Consider the following 22,906-nt stretch of genomic DNA (forward strand, 5'->3'; position numbering starts at 1 on the left):
TTCTTAATTTTATACACTTTTCTAAAATTTAGCAAATGTCACACAGGTGACATTTCTATTTTAGCATATCTCAACGTTTGAAGGTATGTTTTAGAAGTTTTCATGCGGTCACACTGCAACACAGGTGTTAAATAAAAAAGAGCTTTGAGAAAAGCTCTTTTTTAAGGCAAAAAGTCTGAATTCATTCATTTCAAATGCTTTTAGTCTGTGTTTTGTTAACGCGAGAGCAAAAATGAAAAGTGCGTGTGCAATCGACATCCAAGAAAAATAATATAAAAACCCCCAAAACAACTAAAAAGGTTATAGTTTTTTTCAAAAATAATAAATACACTGTCAAGTGGTTAAATTATAATAATTTAGTCGCTCTTTGGTTGCCAATTCCGTTTAAAATACTTCGCTTAAAAACTTAAAAATCAGCAAAATTAGTCGTGTTAGGCATTCGTATAAAGGCTTACAACAATTAAAGCGGCCGCGTTTAAACAAATTCGTTGTTTTCATGTGATAGGCGTAAAATAAAAATTCAATCGTTGGGACGGGAGAGCTGCGTAAAAAAAGAGCGCGACATTCGCTGCGCTGCCAATTTTGCGACGTTAAAGTCGGCGCATCACATCGACAATAATGTATTAAGCTGCAAATAATTTTATGCTATACCAAAGCCAAAAGTGTTTGATGGTATTAAAAATTATATATTTTTAATTAACAGGATTCAGACATTGAGTTTCAGAGTGCTGTGATAACAAATGAAAGAACTAATTAAGTCTGGCAACGCTGGGCTAGAGTTGACTGCGTGTCGTGCTATTGTCGTGCGTTTTATTGGAAGAATTTCATTCAATACAACTAATATAAAAATAATAATAAATACTTTAGGAATGCTGAACAAAGTAATTACTTTGGGTAGCATTATGTGTATAGTGGTAAAAGGTTATTGGTTTTCATTTGCTATACATTTGTAAAATTCTAATTGCCATCGGGTCATGCTTTTCAAATGCGCATCTCTAGGCAAGAGAGACTGACAGTGTGTGTGTTTGAGAGAGCGAGAAAGAGCGCAGTGCGTGTTTCTGCTGCTGCTGCTACTGCTCGCTCATTATTAGTCGATTTCTACCTTTTGCATTTTCAACGTCTTTGTGATCGGTTGTTGTTGGTTGTTGCTCGGATGCGATTTTTAGTTATTTTGTATGTTTTTATTTCGCTCTAACAAATCCACCCTGCGGATTAAATGTGTATAATTGTGTAACAAATAAAAATATGCGCCAATAAATTGTACATACACGCACACACACACACGTAAAACAACTACTACATAAATGCCAAAGTGTAATAAAAACAAAAACATAGGCCCACCAACAAAGCAATTGTAAAGCAAAAGCAAATGCAAAAGCAAAGTAAAAGTCACTTATAGTGCAAAAAAAAAATAAATAAATAAACAAATTCGTCCAGAAATTGATGCCTTATAAATTGTAATAAAAATCCTTTGTTCGCGTACTCCAACAATAATAATAAGCGTGTGTGTTGTTTTTTGAAAATTTACTCTCCAGAGTGGAGAGAGAGAGTGTGTGAGAGCAGGAGAGAGTGCTAGAATGTGACGTAATTTATATTTATTCTAAACAAATATGCAATGTGGTGAAGAGGGAAAAAAATTGTTCAAACGCGAGCGTGTTGCAATTGTATGTTGTGTTCCTTTTGGCAGATTGCAATTACCAATTGCAATTGGCTTTTAATTTGAATTTTGCATGCAACAGGGCGCGTGTTATTCGCACACAAACACACAGACTCATACACACATGACATGAGAGAAAGGCAGACTGAGTGTATGTGTGTGTAGTAAACAAAAATACAAAATGTGCATGGGGATAACAGAAACAGCAACAACAACAACAATGGCGTGGAATTAATGAAAAACAATAACAAACGCTAACTGCCCCTATTCCCCACCCTGCCTTCTATTGGTCAAAACGTTTTGCTCGCAAATATCAAACACACACAAAAACAATAACAACAACAATTAGGTAATGTTTTTGACGCGAGCGAGAGTGAGAGAGCAAATGCGCGCTCATTTCAATGCCGCCGACGATGCTTCTTCTTGGTTTTGCTTTGCGTTTCATTTTACTGTGTTGTTGTTTTGAAACACAGTTTTTTACATGGAAATTTTTAGAGTGTGTTTTCGGGTCGAGAGGAAAATTTTGTGTTTGTAATGTGTGCGGCTGGCTGATTAGAAGTAAATAAAGTTTTGAAATACAATTAATAAATACGTATGTGTGTGATTGCTAATCAATTTTTATTCGCAGTGCTGACCAAAAAAAGAAAATTAATTCTAAATTAGATTTGTTGCGCTCGATTGGTTGCATTTGTAAAATCGCCGAAAATGTAAATGCCACACGCAACAAAGAGGCGCGAACCAATATCGTATGCAAAAGCAAAATAACGTGTAAATAAATTCATGTGTATGTACAAATAAAATTAAAACAAAAAAAAAAAGCAAAAACATAAAATTTACATTTCTAATAAAATTAAAACAAAGCAAAACAAAAAAAAAATCGCTTAGTTACCATGTTACACAACATCGATGACAATGCCGCGCCAACTGCAACATTAACATCAACATTAGCAACACTAACAGCAGCAACAGCAACAACAATGGCCCCGACTGAAACAACTGGCAATGGAACGGAGCCAACAATTTCAACGCACCTTGCAAATGCGACGGCGACAATAGAACCAACAACGGCAGCAACAACGGCACCAAGTGCAACGGAAGAAGAAACAAACACAGCAGCAAATGTTGTTGTTGCTGCCTCTGTCGCCCCCACTGTTGAGGGTCAAGCAACAGCAACAGCAGCAGCAACAACAATGACAGTGACAGCTAACAACACAAATACTAATACAAATGCAGCTACGCAGCCGCAGTCGCCGTCGACGTTGATGTCAGCGCTGTCAGCTGTGGCAGAGGAGCAGCAGCTGCCAGAATTAGCTAAAACAGCCATCGCTTTGTATGCTTCGAGCGCTGATGATGTTCAGATGCGTACACAGCAACAACAGAAAATCAAAATTTATCACGGCGCCAAACAAAGCGCAGTATGGCGAACCGATTCGTTGGCATCCAATCCAAGCCCAAACTTAAGCCAGCCCAACAGTGTGACCAGCTGCAGCGAAACAAAAACAGTTGTTCCCATCAGCAGCAGCAGAAGTAGCGGCGGTTATTCGACTGCGCCAAGTCTGCTGCAGCGTAAATTCTCCGACAGCTCGTTTGCTGCAACAGCAACAGCGATGCCGCGTCGCGTGTCATTCCCGGAGAGTGATAAGGAGCTTGTCACCGGATATCTCGAGCCGGCAAATCCATGGGAACAAGGTGAGCACAAATGCACAAATTTATAAAAAATCGATATTGATTTACGCAAATAGTCGTTAAATGATTTACATTGCTGGAATACTACTAGAATAGCAACAGCTTTATGTTTGTTTATTTTTGTTTATTCAAAATACTACGTGATGTGTTAGACAATTTCACTCGTTTTGTATACTGGATATTGTGTGATATCGATTTCGAGCTGTTTGTTTGTGTTTTGAAAATCTTATCGGTTGGGGTACATGTGCAATCGCGGAAGTTTAAACTTGAGACACATGTCGTAAATTTGTACTTCCTGTGATTTATTTCAATTAAATAAATTGAATTGCTTACAAATTCTCGCAACGAAATGCCGCAAAACTCAGCAGCTAAAGAAAGGACTCCGATAACTAATCGAGAGCAACAAGAAATGAGCGAGTAGAAGAACGAGAGAGAGAAAGAGATAGTGTGGGCGGCTGCCAGAATGAAATTAGCCAATGCAATTGAAGTGCGCAAAAATATTCATGCATTTCCTTTGAGTGAATGACGCTGACTGCACGCTGCCAGCTAAGAATGTTGACACCCCAATAGTATTCGATGGCACGACATGCGGTGAGTGTCAAATGCCGACAATTCGGTGAAAACGCAGTTAAATGTTCATGCGGAGATGTCCCACTATGATTTTGTTCCGCAGATCAAATACAATGCAAATGCATTGCGTTTGTTTTTACACTCTTCGTTTTCTCTTTCACTCTTCTTTCTTCCTTGTCCAGCGTGTGACACAAATCAATCAGTGTGTTTGTGTGAATTGATGACAGTTTACAATAGCCTGAACAATGTTGGCATATTTGTTTTGCAAATTTAAAGAAAATCCTTTGTGTTTGATTGGAAACAATTTGCATACGTAGTTTTCTAACGTAGTATTCAGTAGTTCTATTTAATGCTATACAGCTGTTTCTTTAATCTACACTGCTGTATTCCCATATTAATACTCTATACTCTGCCATATTTTGAATTTTGTCGCCGTTTTCGACTAAGCATTGTTATTGCCATGAGTGATTGGTTATTTTTATTTTTATTATTTGTTTGCCTTTGATTTTGTTATTCGTAGTTGCGAGTACTCGCTGTTGTAGTACTATTCGAATATGTTTAATTTTTCTTTTTTTTTTTTGCGGCCAGCGATAAAGACAACAACAGAATTACTGATAAGATACGACAAATTCAACGTTTCAGTTTCTGTTTGGGGATCGGTTACGTTTTAATTTTGCTTGTACGCTTCTCTCTTTCCATCTTACGTACGTAAGAAAAGAGAGTGTTCAGGCTCTCGCGCAAATCTTGCTCTCTCTCTCGCTCGCTCTTTCTGTCCATTTTACCGGCTCGCTCCATTTGTAGGCTCGCTTCATGTCTGCCATTTGTCTACTATCTGTTTTCTCACCGTATAAATGCTATAAATTGTGTTGAAACGATTACGATTTGTTCAACGTGTTTGTTTCCATACACACACGCACTTACAAAATAGCTATGTATATGTATATTATACATATGTGTGAGCGATTGTGTATGTGACTCTTGTATTTGTTTGTTTGCTTAAATTCGTTGCTTGCCTTTGTTTATATCTTGTTTGCTAGTTTTGCTGCCGTTTTGTTTTTCTTCGTTTTTTGCCTTTACTTTTTTTTCGCCTTCTGCTTGTTGTAGTAGGTGTAACAACTCGTGCTGTGTGTGATGTCATCGTTGTCACTTTACACTCCGAAACTGGAGGCTAAGACGCAACAAAATGAACATTTATAATCTCTTGACGCATACAAAAACTTCTTCATTTCATTTTGCAAAGGTTACAATGTCGATTAATGGGGAAAGCACATGAAATTTCAAGGATTCAGTTACTTTTTTATACAGCTATAAATGTTGGGGGTGCTGGTGGGTTAAGCACTTCCAATGGGTTAAGTGCCTTCAAGGTCAAAGGGCGTATCGATAACCATAGACTTATTTGCCAAAACTTTAAGAAGACGTTATTCAGAACGTAGTTGAAATCTTTTCGAAATAAATTTAGTTACTCAACTGTTTTTTTCATTCCTTTTTGTAAGTTTTGCATATTCAGCAATTTGCTGAAGAGGCTTAAAGCGCATGTACATACATATATAATAATAAAGTATGTACATTTGTATGTGTAGCACTTAAAGTACTAATGAAAGATGATAAAAATGTCACGAGCTCGATTAATGCACATTTCGATGTAATTAATTAATGCAATTCCAGCAAAGCAAAGCAAAACAAAACAAAACAAGGAAAAACGAGCACAAAGCGAGCGAATCAACAAAGAAAACACACTCACACACACACACAACGGAGCAGAGAATATAAAATATATAAATGCTAATCTTTGCATTTAGCTAAAATGTCAAGTACGAAAACAATTTCCCCTTAGCAAAGCAAACAAAATATGATGTTGATATCTGTGACCACATAATACATTATTCCTCATTAGTTCCCTATTTTTTTTTTTTTTGGTATGCGGGGGTTCAACATTAGAGCCATCATAATCTGGTCGTATATCATGCGTTGTTTTGGGATAATTGTGTCTCAGCATGTGAAGTTCAACAATGATGAACGACTTGTGGCATTTAATTTGTCGCCTCCTCTCAGCAGCAGCAACAGCAGCAAGGGGCTGATTACCTACTTACGTATCAATAATTGCGATAAGAAAGTATTTGTTCAAGTGCCTTCTGAAATGCGAAATCGCTAATAATACTCGTCGAAATGTTGGGAAAACCTTTTAAATAGATTTCTTGATCAGCATCAATAATTCAATTCGATCGCTGTTATCTCTAAGATTAAAAATACTAAACCTACAAATTTATTTAATCTTTTAATAAAAGTATGAACTACATAAATTACACTTTTTTTTTTTGTGAATAACTTGATTGATAAGCAAACAACAAAATGGAGTGCAAATCTCTTGCATCACTTCCAATCAAAGGCCCCGAGTGTCTTTATTTATTTAGCTGTATAGTAGAGTGTGTTGGTAATCAAAACCGATTTATTCACGTTTTAATAAAACATTTTCATTGACGTGCTCGTTTGCTTTAGCGTTTGTATTTTTTTTTGGCTAAATAAATTATCGACTTGCTGCCAATTTGTTGAGTGTTCTTTCTATCTACATTTTGTACGAGTTTTGACTCTCATTTGCTGTTGTTGCTGTTGTTGTTGGCGAAGGTTGTTGCCAACACAAAATCAACACAAAACTGAATTCAATAAATGGCAAAAAACGTTGAGAACAAGTTTCGAGACACATTCGCTCAAATTGCCGACATTGTAAATGTTTAGCAGCAAATTAACAGCAATTTAATTGAACAATTTTTGCGCTCACTCTTAGCTCTTTTGTCGCGTTGGCTTTTATGTTATGTGTGTGTCTCTGTGTCTCGTTTTGCTTTTATTTGTTGTACTTTTGCGCCTTTCTCGACGTCAACGTCGATGTCTTCGACTCCACAAACCCCTCTGAAATGACGCGTCGATAACGCATAAAAATCAATAGAATCATAAAATATTGAAGAGCGTTTAATACACCAATTGTTATAGGCACACAACACAACACAGCACAACAACCAACCGCAGGCGGTATATTAATACCCTGTAATTGTAGAGAAGGAAAGGGGAAATTGATGATTGTTTAGCGTGTATAATTTACGGTATTTAGTTATTGGCTTTAAAAATAAAGTATGTCTAAAAGGAGCTGTTTAGGATACATGATTTTCAACTATTCAAAAGGGTCTCTAAAAGTCTTGTAGACTTCTGTAACGGAGGACGATTAGCATGTGTTCTGGTTAAATATTCGCTTTGAAAAAGAAGAACTCTTTCTAGAATCATGATTTTATACCTCCAAAACGGGTCTCTGAATGTCTTGTAGACTTCTTCAGTGGACGTTTGGAATATGCCCAACATGTGTAATTTGCTCCTTTTATACCTTCGCTTTTAAAGAAAAAATAATAAGGACCTCTTCGAACTACACAATTTTATACCATCAAAAGAGTCTTTGAAAGTCTTATAAACTTCTTTAACGGAGGACTTTTAGCATATGCTTATCGTGTATAGTTTGCTCTCTTTAGTTATTCACTCTGAAAGAAAAAAGTTTATTTAAGAGGACCTCCTCAAGGTACATAGTTTTATAGTATTAAAAGGGTCTTTGAATGTCTTGTAGACTTCTTTAAGGAAGGACGTTTAGCATGTATTAAGCAATTATTAAACATTTCCTTTGAAAATAAAGTATATTTAAAAGCTTCTATTCCAAGATACATGATTTTATACTATTAAAAGGGTCTCTGGCAGTCTTGTAGACTTCTTTAGACTTCGGTCGCTGTTTTCTTTTTATTTTCACCAACGGATGAACCAATTCGCTATTGATCGATAATTGAATCAACGTCATCGTCAGCTCGTCGTCGTCGTTGTCGTCTGTGTTAGCTTCCTCATACACTTATATATGCCAATTATACTGTACTCTATATAGATAGAGACGTACATATATCCTCCATATAGAACGAGAACCGCCTGATGTAGCATATGATTAAACGCTTTAATTTATTTCGTGTGATTTGCCGCCAGATCCTCCCATTTATGATACACACTCGAAATAAACAACAAATATATATTATATTATAAGTCGGCGACAATTGCAATTGAAATTTATAAAAATTGTGTATAAAAATAGCGAGCAATATTTAAATAGAAATGAGGCAGTTAAGTGTACCAAAATATTTCGAGTTGAGCGCACAATTATTTATCTGGCATTTCAAAAGTCCAAATGCTGACTAATAAACAAATAAAACGCGACAACAACAAACCAATTTTTTTGATTAAGAAGTCGTATTAAGTATTTATCTTTCGCATATGCTTTAGCCGAAATTTTATTCTTTTTTTTTCTTGTTTTCTTTTTTTTTTTTTTTTTGTTTTGTATATTTTATCGGGTTGTGAATGAGATAAGAGCAGAGCAGAGAACAAGCTTTACGTATTTGCCGAAACTTTGCTGAAATTCTTGCACTTTGCTTAGTTTATTTACACTCTCGAATTGTTTATGATTTCTTCGCCTTCATGATCTTCAAATTGTTTTCTTCTCGTTTTCGTTTCTCGCTCTTGGGTTTTTGCGTAAATTTCTGGTTCACATAGGCCTAGTTTTTTTTTTTAGAGAGAATACTCTTCATTAGTTTTGTGAGGTATATTAATTTTTAGAAGCATTTAAATTAGGATTTTAAAATAGAAAAATATATTTGAGTGTGTGGTATTTAACTTATTTGCTAAGCTTTTACATAAAATATTTTTAATGTTTGTAAACTACATATTATAAACAAGTAAAATTGCTACAGCATTTGAAATAAGAGCGAACATGTGTAAATATTTTTCTTAAAATAAAATTGATATAATACAAAATATAATAAATAATACAAAAATACTAAAACATACCGAAGGCTTTATTTAGTATATTGAAAATTACATATATTTCTTGCAGGCAAAAACACTAAAATGTACCGAAAGTTATATTTGATATGTAGTTTAAGAGATGTATTCTTCAGACGTATTCATACTATTCTTAAAATATACAAAATTAACATAATATATCGATTGCTATATTTGGTATATTTCCTGCAGGCACAAAGTTAAAACCTTCATCTCTATGGGTAGCGTATATAAAAAGGGTATTTTAAATAAATAAATATTTGAGAATAGTATAGAAAAGGTTTAGTTAAGTTTCCATAGAGTGTGTTATAGAGTAGAACATCAGATCATTAAAAGTTGTCTAGTAGGAATGTTAGAGGGACGCAAAATTTCTTAGGAAAATTATTTTCCGTTTTATTGCCAACTCAGAGACAGCGAGCGAAAGAGAGAGGGAGAGAGAGAGAGAGAGAGAGCGCGGAAATGGTGCTTAACGAATTAATTAATTAATCAAGCAGATTATTATCTGATGGCATCATGTTGGCATAGAATGATAGCCAAACACACACACACACTTATTATCGATGGCAACTATAATTTAGATTTGATATTAATAATTTTCATTTACAGTCTGTAATTATAAACACTGCGCTTATCGCGGAGGGGGAAACAAAAAACACTCTAGACAGCGATAGAAATAGCAGCAAAAAAATAATAAAAGCCATATAAGCTATTGTCTGCTGTCAGTGGAAAATATTTTATCAGTTGAGAAATTATTTACAATTAAGTGAACGAAACGAAACGAAATGAAAAGTAGAAGTCAAAAGCAAAGCCGGTCGTCGCATTGTCTGGCGAAAAAAGCAAACAGCGAACATAAATATAAATAGAGGTATATACATATATCTATAATAGTAAATGGATATATAATAACAATACCTGGGCAAGGGGGAAATTGTTGGTTTTTGACTGAGCATGCGAACACTAATGAATCATTTAACAGATGTCCATCCGTCTGTCTGTCCGTCCGTCTGTCCGTCTGTCTGACTGTCACGAATAGAACTATGAAAACTGAGAGCTGTATGATAGGACACTTTTGAATGATTGCCAAGTGGCAAAAAGGTAGAAATAAATAGAGGAATACTAGACAACGTTCAAGTTTGTCGTTTGTCGTGCTATACGTTGAATTAAAATGGATCGTTTAATTGCTTGCTCAATGATAGATTAATCTGTTTACGTTTCTCACGAAAAGAACGCTGCAAACTATTTATAAGTTATTCTATGTGTCGCTATGTCTTTCAATGCACTTGGCATTTGGCACAATTCCTTCTTTCTTTCTTTGTCAAGACAACAACGGCAAATAGAAATAAAAATACAAAAAAAAACGAGAATTCAATTCGATTCGGCTGAAAATCATAAGCACAAAAGTATATACGCGACTCGTACTTGTAGTTAACCCATATCAAAAGAAAATATTTACATTTTTCGTTTGGCTTGTCTTGTCAAATTATAGCAAACAAAGTGAGAATTCTAAATTTAGTTTGAAAATTACTCGGCAAGTGCCGTCGCATTTGTCATGCCAAATGATAGACAACATGGGACAAAAGCTACAACTATTCTCCAACCCAGACAGACGGACGGACAGAAAGACAGACGGACTGAGACTGAGTCGCAAATTACAAGTTCACGATTTTGCCAGGCCGCAGAATCGTTTGGAAATGCCGCAATTTCATTTTGACATTTGCGAACAATTTGTCTATGTTTTGCCGGCCACCACACATCATCATCATCATCATCATTATCATCGTCATCAGTCACTCCAGTGGGGGGACAATAATAATGATCGTGATAATGATCCAAAGAGTGCACGCGCCAACTGCTCGTCTTATTTGTCATATTTGAACAATATATTTTTATTTATTTATGTGTGTAAGCTCGATTTGCGACAAATATTTGAAGCGCTTTATAAAAAGGCAGCTGATTGTTGTACCCCGCACTAATTACTTCAAAGGGGTATACTTATTAAGCATACAAACCTAAATTTATAAAGTTGTTTAATTTATTTCATACTTTCTCAGAGTTAAACACATTTTATATTTCATTTTATAATTTCAAAAACTTAAATGTGTACTTCTAATATGGTCACACATTCTTTTGATTTATTTCTCAAAATTTTACTTATTTATAGGGTATTTTATATCATATATAAGCATATTTCATTTTTACTTTTCCCAGTTCGACGTAGTTGCTTTCAAATTGTCACATCGCATGACAAAACGGAAGACTCACAGACAGTTTATTGACTCAACAATGTTCTTTTTTGTATTTATGTATTTTTGATCACAATTTGTGGAATTTTGATCAACTGCCGCCTCAGCGTTACGTCTATTATTTGTTGAAGTTGCCATTCCGTCACAGCATTGTACAAATATACACTATATGGTATTTTCCCAAGCTTTTGCTTGGCTTCTCAACTCAATGATAATTATACAACTATGTGGCATTATCTTGTTGAAAATCTCATAGTTAGGATTGGTTTCGCGCTAAACTAGAATTGAAATAGAGGAAACAATGTAAAGTTTCTTTAGAAATTCGAGTATGAATAATGTTGAAATTTGTTTCCAGCTTAGCGAACTTTTTGATTGTCATAAACAGGAAATTCTTATTTTTACAAAATTTCTTTGGAATTTTATATTTTTATTTTAACACTTTGAGAGAGTTTTCTATTTATGGATTGTTATAATAAATATAATAAATAACTATTGATCATTATAAATAGTAATGAAATTACTATTGTTCATACTAAATAGTAATAATGCGTTCTTCTTTTTAAATCTTTTAACTTTCTTATAAACGAACTTATTTTTAATTTTGCCTACTTATTGGTAATAGGCGTTGATTAATAGCCTACATAAAACTTTTTTATAGCATTATATTTACAAATTATATGAATCTTTTATAAAGATTTCTTAAGAACTGAAGGTTTCTTAAGGATTATATTAATATTTTAGAAAGGATTCTTAAGGATTTAATGATTTTCTTGATTCTTATCTTTAAATCTTTTAACTTCCTTATAAATGTATTTTTTATTTTGCATAATTATTGCTAAAGTATTTTAATCAACTCCTACATAATATCTGTTTTATAGCATTTAATTGGCATGATGTTCTATATAGATATTTAAAGATTTTATCAATCTTTTATTAAGATTTCTTAGGGATTTAAGGTTTCATAAGGATTATATTAATATGTTATTTTACAAAGATATTTAAAGATTTTATCAACCTCTTATAAAGTGTTTTTGTAGGATTTAAGGTTTCTGATGTATTATATGAATCTTTTAGAAGGGTTTCTCAAATTTTTCCAGTCCTTGCAATTATATATTTCTTTACTTTAATTTTTGATAAATTTTATTAATGGATTCGATTTTCTTTTCATTTTACAGCCTACCAGGTGTCGAGCATTGCCGAGATCTCCGAACTGTACGAACAATCCTGTGCTAAGCATCACACGAAGCCAATGAAAAACATTCTGGATCATCTTAAGTCGCTCGACTTGAGCCTGACGCGACAGCCAGTGTTGTCCTTAAAAGGCATCAATCTGTCGCCCAATGATTGTGAACCCCTGGAGGAGATCTTTAAGCGGGTAAGTTTAGAAATAAATATAAAGAAAAGGAGTGCAGCTAAAGATTGTTTAATTCACAGATACAATACAAGGTGATTGATTTGTCCGAGTGCCTGTTGGATGAGAGCTGCCTGAGCGCCCTGTGCCAGATGATTGAATATTATGAGGCGGCCAATGAACTGGACATCTCATACAATCGCGATCCGATGACCGTTCGAGGCTGGAACCTCTGCACGTACATGGTGGGACGCAGCCAGGAGCTGCAGCTGCTCAATGCCGAGGGCAATCAGATCTCCAAAGTGGGCGCCGAGAATCTGGGCCATGCTTTAAGCACCTCCAATCTGCACACACTCAAGCTGGAACACTGCGGCTTAAAGGGGCCGCCTCTAACCAGTTTCTGTATGTAGAATGCTATTAAGATGTTAAACTGAGATTAATCCACTTCTTCTCCTTCGGTTTCTTAGGCTATCAACTGTACCACAACAAGATACTGAAAGAGCTGTGGCTGGGCTACAACGATTTGGATTGCACGGATGCGGAGCATATTGCTGGCATGTTGCGCTTCAACTACATCATTGAGTTGATCGACATTAGCAACAATAATATACGCGACGATGGCGTCAAGTATCTCGTCCAGGCGCTCATCATGCAGGCCACAGATTTGGAGCGACGCAGCGCTTTGCCGCTGCAGCGAGCGCGTGCCATTGAGGACGATGAGCCCATCTCGCCGGTGGAGATTGCAGCGCCAGTTAGCGAGCAGAGTGTTGAAACCAGCTCAGCCAAGCAAGAGGAAACGGAGGCCGTTCAGAAAGTGAAAGAAGTCGAGCAGCAGCAGCAGACAACGGCAGCAATTTCAACAGCTGCTGTAGAAGAGCCAAGTGTTTGTGATCCACCTGTGGCCGTGTTGGTGGAGCTGGAGAACGATGCCGAGGATGACAATACAGAGGACACGGTGCGCACGCTGAGAAGCGGCAATCAGAGTGCCACCGGTCAGTCCATGCTCGACAAGTTGCTGTCGATGAACAGCGACAGCTCCAGCGAAGAGGCGCCATCCAATATCTCCACCGACACATTGGCCGCTTGCTGCTCCGAAGACATTAGCGAGTTGAGCAACGATAACTACGATGCAAGCAGCAAATCGCTGGCGACTTCGGCAACAGCAGCAACGACCTCCATAGATGAGTCTTTGGCAACGCCGGCGACGCTGGAAGCGGCGGCTTTGGACAGTTCCCTGGAGCAGTTGTCTCCAGCACAACAACAGCAACTACAACAGCAGCAACAAAGTTCCCAAAATGAACGCAACTTATGTGGTAAATATAATTGGATAGGTTTCTAAGAGAGTTTGCAAGTAATTTTGAGGAAAATGTTTAGGAAACATATGTAATGATGTATTTACTATACTGGAGCTGTTAGTTAAATTTAATGCAATTCTTAAGATATATGAGGAAACTCAGACTTATTGCACGGTAAAATTATGAGAAATTGTCTTGTAGAAAAATTGTCATTCTCCTAGCTCTTACTTTATGGTCTTTTATAAGTTTATTTAACAACTTTAAATTCGCAATGTAGTAGGAAAGTTAGAGCAATCATTGAAAAGACCCACGCTTAATGCACCATGGAATCTTGTAAACTAAGACGTGTAATCTTCAGCCTTCTAGCTCTTACTTTTTGAGCTATGCATTGATAATTTAAGGAGGGAATCAGTTACATAGCATCTTAAATTAAATTAACGATAATAAGAAAAATAGTTAAGTAATATGTTACTTTATGAAAGCCCTGCCTTATTGCATTTACTCTTGTAAATTATAACATGCAAAAACTGAAGCTTTCTAGCTCTTACTTTGTAGGCTTTGGATTGATAATTTAAGGAAAGAATCAGCTACTTTAACTTTAAATTCGCGATGTAGTAGAACAATGAGAGCAATAATTTCTTAAGACTGCCTTAAATCTTGTAAAGTATAATTGTAAAAATTTTGAGCTATGCATAGATAGTTTAAGAAAGGAATCAGTAAAACTAGAGAATCGGTAAGGGAAATGATTAATTTAAACAATTCTTCATAATCCTGATTTACTTATGTTTTTAACATCTTTATATTTATTTTCCTTGCAGATATTACTCCCTCAACAGAGGCTAAAACCGTTGAACCCAATGAAACCTGTGTACAGAACAACAACAATGCAAATTCCCCCCACAATAACACCAACAACAACAACACCAACAACAACTCCAACTCTAATTCCAACCTCCCCATCAACAATAACAATCAGGCATCGGCGGCAGCAGGAGCAGCAGCTGTTGTATTAGCTGTAGTTCCAGTTCCAGTTGCCGTCGATGTCAGCTCGAGCGGATCGGGAGTGGGAGCCGGAGCGGGCACCATTTACGAAGTAACTGCGGAGGAGAGCGACTGCATCAATGGGGGCGCGGCGAGCGGATCGCGGCCCTTGGATATGAACAAAAATGCGGCGAAGGCCAATGGCGATGACTTTGAGGATACGCACAGCACGGATTCGGCATTCGAGAGCGCATCCGAGGGCGACATCAGCCGGCATCTGCCCGACGAGTTCAGTCGCCTGTCGGTGTCGCTGGAGAGCACGCGACTCGACGATATGGCCAAGGAGATGGCCATCGAGACGGCGACGATAGCGAGCGAGTCGACAGAGTGTCTGCTGGTGGCGGCCGAGGAGGCGGTGGCCTCAACGCCCATGTCCGTTGAAACGGCCACGACAACGTTAACGACGACGCCGAAGGTGACAATCGCCGCCGAGTGTTTGACTGGGGCCAAGGAGAAGGAGGCGAGTGCGAGTCCTTGTCCCAGTCCAACGCCGACACCGCCGCCGCCTTCGACATCGCCGGGCGGCGTCAGCAGCGGACTGCGACGCACCGAATCCAGTTGCGCCTACCTCAATCAGTCGACACGCAATCGCTCCCAGAGCTCTGATAGTTTGTGCAGCGAGAATTCGCTGGATGGCAGCACAAGTGCCGCGGATCCCCAGCTCGCCGAGAAGCTGACCAAGAACGATACATTGTCGCGTCGGCAGTTGACTGATGCCACCGCCGAGTCGACGATTCGGGCGCCAAGTGGCCTCAAAGCCTTGGCACTGTGGAGCAATAATCTGACCAAGAATTGTGGACCGAGCATTGCGGAGCTTTTGTCGCGCAGCTCATCGCTGGAGCTGCTCAACATCGGCAAGAACTGTTTGTCCAATGACTTTGTGGCCACCATCAAGGATAGTTTGACCAAGAACACGACGTTGACCACGCTGGGGCTGCAGAGTGCGCATCTCAGTGCCAAGGGCATTGAAACACTCGCCTCGATTCTCACGTTTGGCGGCAACAGCAAATTGCAGCGCATCGATATTCGGGACAATAAACTAGAGGTCGAAAGTCTGAACATTATTGCCGAGGTGCTCAAGTCCAACAAGACCATCACTCAGATCGACATCAACGATGAGCCCAAGCGTCTAACGGTAAGTCACTTGGTCTCCATAGATCAGTTCGATCATGTTCGATTCTTGATGATAAGTCTATACTTATGACACTATTTCCCAGTGAGCAGCTGCTGAATGTTGCGTTCTTGATAACGTTGCGTTTCAACTTGTTTGACAAAGCTATAAAAAGTGTCAATAACACGAAGGGGAAAAATGTTAAATTGTTAAATCAGATTAGGAATTAAAATTAAGAAAATAAAGTAGGGAAGGTCCGATTGTTAATGCACTGCAATTAAAATAAGAAGTGCGAATTGAATGGGAAATATTTTCAGACACTCAAATGATTTTCTGTAATCTAAAGATTCTCAATCAATTTAAATTATATACTCATTAATCCTAAACCATATTTTTGGCAGCCGTGTTATTGACATTTCCAAACTCTTGGCTAAAAGCCAAAGAGTCAAATATTTCCAAAAAGAATGTTTATAAACTTATATTCGAAGTAGATTTGCGTACAGAGTTTGTGCCATGTCTGTTGAGTTTATTGTTGATTTGTTGACATTTTTTTCAATTTGATCAATCATTTATTTATCGTTTATTCGTTTCGTTATATTGTTATATTGTTGTCGTTGTTGTTGTTGTTTTAAACTTCAACTCCTTCATCGCAAAAGTTGCCCATTGTGCCGATAGTAAATGTTATACCGCCAACGCCTTTGCCCCAGGAGAGCGTAAGTAAATCCCTCATCATCCACCAACAAATTCTCTCTCTCGTTCTTACTCTTTTAACTATCTTTCTCTCTCGATAACCCTCTGAATCATTATCAGCTGATGAGATACAACGAGCTTAGCTTGCAAAATAACACCAATAATAAACATTATTAATAATATCCATGCCTAACAATGCCATAATTCAAATGCTGCAGCGTTTCCCCTATTTTAAGCACACCAATTAATCGAATTAATATGCAAACTAAGCACCAACAACATAATGTGTGCATAACTGAAGGATACAGCTTTGTAGTTAGGGTATTTCCTAGTCGAGCATGCTTTTTTTAATTAAAGTAGAAGCTTGTAGAGCAATATAAGCAAGCAAATTTAGCTGGCAATTATCTACATACAAAATTGTGCAATACAGGGTGCCTTCTAGTCGTGCATTCTCATTGATATTGCCGTAGTAGCTTTAATGTTAATGAGTATGATTTATTAGAGAAGTTTCTTTAAATAAGCATTCTTTAAATCAGTCTTTACAATTTAAATAGTGTGCTGACATACTTCATAGTCGAGCACACTCTGCTTGTTCCGTAGAAGGCGAAACTTACAATACGACTTGCCAAGAGTTTCATTCAATCTTAAATAAAAGGCAGCATACTTTAAAGTCGATCACATTCAGTTATGTAGACTTAAAAATAGTTTGTGGAATAAATGTATGTCTCTGCACAGCGTTGAGCATACTCAGCAAAAATTGTGTAATATAAGCTGAGTATTTTACATGAAATTAATTCATTATTGTGTTACGACTATAGAATTCATAAAAAGTAGATTAATGCCAACATACTTTATAGTTGAGCACACTTTGTTCTATGGGTTCTGAACTTCATATTAGTAAATTTATAAAGGGTACTTATTTATAATTTAAACAAGTAGGTGTGTTCGACTTTGAGATACGCCCTACGCATTTTCGATAAAAGTACGGTATTATTCCTAAAATATAACAAACAATATACCGACAAAATACCACAGAAAAATGTAGTACGGTATTATTTTTAAATTATACCGAATAAATATGCCGAAAAATACTAAAGTAAAAAGCAGTATCATATTTTTCTTCAAATATACCAAACATATATACCAAAAAAATACAAAAATAAAAAGTGCAGTATTTTTCTTAAAATATCCCGAATTAATATACCGAAAAATACTAAGAAATACCGATGGCACACTATGCTTGCTGATCACTTAGCTCCTTAGCTTCACACTCCGTGCTTCTCCTTCAGTTGTGCATACCCCACAGAACCACGCAATAGTTAAGCTAAGAACTCGATAATCTTCAATCGAAATAAATGCTAATGCTTTGATTTTGTTGTTACAGATTGGCAGCGATGCGCACTTGGACTATACTCGAGTGTTGGGCACCGTGCGTTCGATGTGCTCGCGCAATGAGAAGATGCAGGCCGAGGAGCTGGAGCTGGCGGAGATGGCGGCGAACGTGGGCGGCAACGGCAGCAGCAACAACAGCAACAATAACCAAAGCAACAACTCAAACAAAATTGGCAGCAACAATTCGGCCATCAGCAATCGGTGTCGCAGCGGTTACTACTTGGGCTCGCGGAAGATCTCGCTGACGTGCCACAGTCGACCGCTGGTCGATGCAGCGACCGGAACAGTGATTGCATCGCCGGCCGCTGCCACAGCGGCAGTAACCACTGCGATGCCAACGCCGGCTGCCAAACTGGAGGTGAAGCGCAGGGCAAACTCAACGTCGTCGCGTCTGCGTTCGCCGGGTCCCAGTCCGCCCACGATATCGCCGTCCTCCTCGCCGAATCGCAGTCGGTTTCATGTGTCGCGCGTGGCCGAGCTGAGCAGTCCGGCCACCTCGCCGCTCGCCCAGCTGCCGCCACAGCATCCACCACAGCCGCAGCCACAACCGCCACCGACTACGACGCCACGCTCGGCCAGCAGCTGCATGAGCATCCCAGCTGTGGGCAGTCAGAGCAGCCTGAATGCCATTGCTGCTCTGCCATTGCCCACATCCAGTTCGTTGCCCTCGATGGCATCGGTCACCTCATCCACACAAACGATTAAGCGACTCTCGGTGTCGCCGCGTTCCCGTTTCCATGTGTCCCGCATCTACGAGGATCCCCTGACGCCGCCCATCCACTTGCCACCGACGCCGATGCTGAAGTCAGCTCGCAAAGCAGCCGCTGCCCAGCTGGCAGAGATCACGAGCACATTGGCAACGGCAACTGCAACTGCGACGCCAGTCACAGTCACAGCCGCAACGACAGCAGCGTTGCCCATCAGCAGTGTCATCATTGTGGAGCCGGAGCCAGCGAGTACAAATATTCACGAGAAGGAGGACCAACAGCAGCAGCAACAGCCGCAGGAAACGGAGCAGAAATTGTCGCCGCAGTGCAGCGTCAATTCGCCTAGCACATCGTCCAGTTCGTGCAGCAGTTCGCCCATCTCCTCCAGCACCACCAACAGCAGCAGCAGCTGCTGCAGCAACAGCAGCGATGTCACCGATAGCTCTGAGGCTGCAGCGGCTGTAACTGTGCCCCCCGGCAAGAGTTGCCCGATTGCTGTCTTTGGCGACAATGACATTACGCTCACCAAGGATTCCGCAGAGAGTGTTGCGCTCTCGGCTGCTGCCTCCAGTCAGGATGTCACAACCACGACGACGACTGCAGCTGCTCCAGCGCAGCCAGCTCAGCGTGCGCGGAAATCCTCGTGGATCGCCAATCCCACGACGGTGGATAAATTGCTGACGCTCTTCAATCCGAGCAGCATGTTCCAGCGCAGCTCATCGCCAGAGTCGAAGGCGGTGCCAGTGTCAACGGCCACAGGAACTGGGGCGCCACTCACAAACAACGCACAGAGTTAGTCGAAAGTCCATTCATTCATCAATCATTCCCAGTCTCCATTCCCAATCATTCAATCAACAGTAGTAAGGTTTAGTTTATTTTACTTTATTATTTAAGGAGATTAGCAGTAGCTTGATTTAGTGTAGTGGATGCTTTAATCGATTAATCAGTTTGTCGAAAGTCCATTCATTCATCAATCAATGTCAATTAATTGGTCAATCATCTATAGCTAGGTTAAATTTTTTGAGGTATAATATTAAGATAAATTAGCTATAGTTTGAATTAGTGTAGTGGATGTTTCAATCAATCAATCAGTTTGCCATTCAACTATAACATAGAAGTTATTCATCAGGATTAGTCATTCAATCAGTCAATCAACTGTTAGGTTTAGTTTATTGTGATTTATTTTTTACGTAGATTGACAGTAGTTTGATTTAGTGTAGTGAATGCAGTTTTGTTAAAATATTACAGATTGATTGAATGGCACTTAGAATCAATCATTCATCAAAGAAAGAAAGAAGGTTACATCAATTGCATCAATCATTCAATCAATTGTAGCATAAGAAAATAGTTCGTAAATGAGTAGATAAGTGTGCACTTAGTATTTAGTGTTAAAGCTGTATCAAATGTTAGTTGAGATTGTTGTTCAATCAATCGGCCAATCGTAGTACATAGTTAGTGGTTAAAAAGAAAGTAGAATTTATTGTTTCAGGAAATATTTCCCCCCTTAAGTGAGCTCACTTTCAGACACACTAAACCAGAAAATGTTTGCTTGAACTGCTTCTTAAGTTCCTTCTCTCTTCCCCTAGATACAACCACCACAACAACAGTGCTGGGCGCCAGTGGAGATGTGAATGTAACGTTGCTGCCGACGCGGAAGACGACGCCGCCTGCGAGGAGCAACAGCTATGCAATTGGCAGCGGGGGAGCATCAGGTGCAGCGGCAGCAAGTGGAGCGGCAGCTGGAGAAAACGCAGCTGGGGGCAGCTCATTTCTGGATACCGCATCACGGCAATTGCGTGACTTTGGCAAGCAAGTGTTCCGCCAAAATTTGTCGTTCAACAACAGCGGCGACGGAATGATGTCGCTGATGACTGGATCCTCGCAGCTGGAGGCGAATAATGCCAGTGGAACGACGGTTATGTCGCCGGTGGCCGAGTCAGCGACGCCACCCGAATGCAATGCGATGCACATGCCGTTGAGTCTGAAGCGTGAACTCAAGGAGAACATATCGCCGGAGCATACGATCAATGAGGAGACGTTGCATACGCTGCAGAAACTATCGCGAGCTGCAGAGGATGTGACGCTGAAGGCGGAGGCAGCTGCCGAGTTGGGTGACATTGAGATTGTGATGCACAGCGAGGTGTCCGATTGTCTACCAGAGGCGGACCCAGTGCAGCAGGAGGATGTGGGACAAGTTTAAAAAACAGATTGAAATGGAAAATGTAAAAGAAATATGTGAAAATGACGCGAGTGCAATTTGACAATGTTGAGTAGAAGAAAACAAAACAAAAAAGCAACAAATGAATATGTTTGTAACCAAGACCCACCTCAGCATTTCCCCTAACCCACCCAACTCCCCTCCTCACTCTCTCACCCACAAACACTCTCTCTCTTCCTCTCTCTTTAGCGTCCTTGTCAATGTTGTAGCAGACACCTTAAAGTTAGGGAAATCCCCTTCACACACACCCACACCTACACACACACACACCAACACACACATACACAAAAATGTAAGCATAAGAGAAACAACCACAACAACAGAGAAAAAGTACACAAAAGTTTTAAACATTAATTTTGTTTTATTTTTACACAAAAGCTATATCTAAACAATATGTTTTCTATTTTTTTGGTTAAATTCGTTTTTAAGAAATTTATATATATATATATTTTAACAAATCATTGCAAAACACAACTACTTATACTATATGTAAATTAGGCCAGCAAATTAGGCTATAAAAAACAAACAAACAAAAACAAACACAGCAAATGAACAGAAATTTGAAATCGATGATATGATTGAAATTGACAATTTGAAAAGTTGTTTAGTTTAAAAGTTTTGTTCAACGCGTCTTTTTTTTGTACTTATTTATACCTCAAAAGAAACTAAAGTGCAACGTATACTTAAAGTTTTTTAGTTTAATCTCTGCGCTTGGCTAATTTCAAAAAGAAGATTGTGTGCGAGAATTAAAGATGAAAGATGATGTTTGCTAAAACGGAAAAACTATTATAAACTATATATATTATATATACTATGCCCACCAGTCGTCGAACAGAGTACACACATTCAAACAACAAACAACAAACAAAGGAACACACAAAAAAGAAAAGCCCAAAATATATAAAAATCCAATTGATCTCATTATGTGATATTTGTCGTAGTGCCCAAAGCGTTCACTGTATCCATGTTTAAACCAAGCATACGCATTAAGTACGCTCAAAGCGAAAACACAAACAAACTCAATCCAACCCCCACAACAAACAAACAAACAATAAAATACAACAATTTAAATATACACTAAAAGAAATACGTATATTTAGCATAATTATATGTGCATCTTGAATGTCGAAAACAAACAAATTGAACTTGAGCTGAGCGCAGTCGATGCAACTTTTCAAATTGTCAATTGCAAACAACAACAAAAGAGAAGTAAACAAATTGAAGAAAATGCTAAACAACTTAATTATATACTATTAGCAAACAACAACACACAGATCTTGTAAATACTGCGTTTGTATCTATTGTAAACCTAAAGTTTATCTTCTTAATTTTTTACCTTACATACATATATTTTTAAATCTGATTTTTTTTTTGTTAATGTTGCCTAGTGTAATTACTGCAGAGTTTATTGTTTTTGTTTATCAGTTTATTGTTTAACTCGATTGCATTATTTTTGCAATGTTCGAAAAACATTTCATCGTACTTAATTTTTTACCAAAATTATTATCATCGTTTTCTGGGTGCTCATTGAGAATATTCTTTTTGCCACTGTTTTTATTTCTTGTTATGGAAATCGTAACAAAATGAGACACACTTAAACTACTTTTTAATTAAATTGGAAATTTAAAAACGTACATAAATATTTTTTATAATTTAAGCTCATATTTAGTAAAACCAAGAGAAACTACTAAACATTTACTGAATAAACTTTTCAAAGTTATAATGAAGTGTAAACCAAGTGCTGTTTTATTACATCAAATGAAATGCGAATTTAATAACAGGTACTCCAATAAAATCAAATCAAATCACATGACAACTGTTGATATGCGCGACACATCAAAGCAAGGGGCGCACACGGAGCGTGAGTGCAAGTGAGAGCGCAAATGGTGCGTACTACGACACAGCCAACAACAACAACAAACCTTTCATTCATAAAATGTTCTCACACACACACACGCAGTGCAAAACGATTCGTCGTTGGTGTGTGAGTGCCTTGGCCCACATGGGGTTGCTTTTGCACAGCAGCTAACAGAGCGCTGTTAATGTTAAATCCTGTCGCTGTTAAAGTGGCGAGCATCATCAGGCTGAGCT

The 22,906-nt window shown here is 38.3% G+C and overlaps 1 protein-coding gene and 1 long non-coding RNA gene across 4 annotated transcripts in view; one reads left to right on the plus strand and one right to left on the minus strand.

The window, feature by feature from the left end:
* The first annotated feature begins 162 nt into the window (after positions 1–162).
* LOC133841158 (mucin-2) lies at positions 163–21,069 on the plus strand. Of its 3 annotated transcripts, none has more exons than XM_062273466.1 (9): positions 163–299; positions 2,286–3,346; positions 12,186–12,385; positions 12,445–12,763; positions 12,829–13,674; positions 14,475–15,832; positions 16,465–16,521; positions 17,883–19,389; positions 20,184–21,069. In XM_062273466.1, the coding sequence occupies exons 2-9, from the start codon at positions 2,548–2,550 to the stop codon at positions 20,795–20,797; spliced, it is 5,700 nt and encodes a 1,899-aa protein (XP_062129450.1). In that variant the 5' UTR covers positions 163–299; positions 2,286–2,547; the 3' UTR covers positions 20,798–21,069. The 3 variants fall into 3 exon arrangements, with proteins under 3 accessions (XP_062129450.1, XP_062129468.1, XP_062129459.1); XM_062273475.1 differs by lacking the exon at positions 163–299 and adding an exon at positions 1,090–1,173; XM_062273484.1 differs by lacking the exon at positions 16,465–16,521.
* LOC133841241 (uncharacterized) overlaps positions 8,188–22,906 on the minus strand; it is a 29,129-nt gene continuing 14,410 nt past the window's right edge. The window contains exon 2 of the long non-coding RNA XR_009894280.1: positions 8,188–8,481. This is a non-coding gene — a long non-coding RNA (uncharacterized LOC133841241). The remainder of the gene's footprint in view (positions 8,482–22,906) is intronic.

Source organism: Drosophila sulfurigaster, chromosome 2L, assembly GCF_023558435.1.
Source record: "Drosophila sulfurigaster albostrigata strain 15112-1811.04 chromosome 2L, ASM2355843v2, whole genome shotgun sequence".
Lineage (NCBI taxonomy): Eukaryota > Metazoa > Arthropoda > Insecta > Diptera > Drosophilidae > Drosophila > Drosophila sulfurigaster.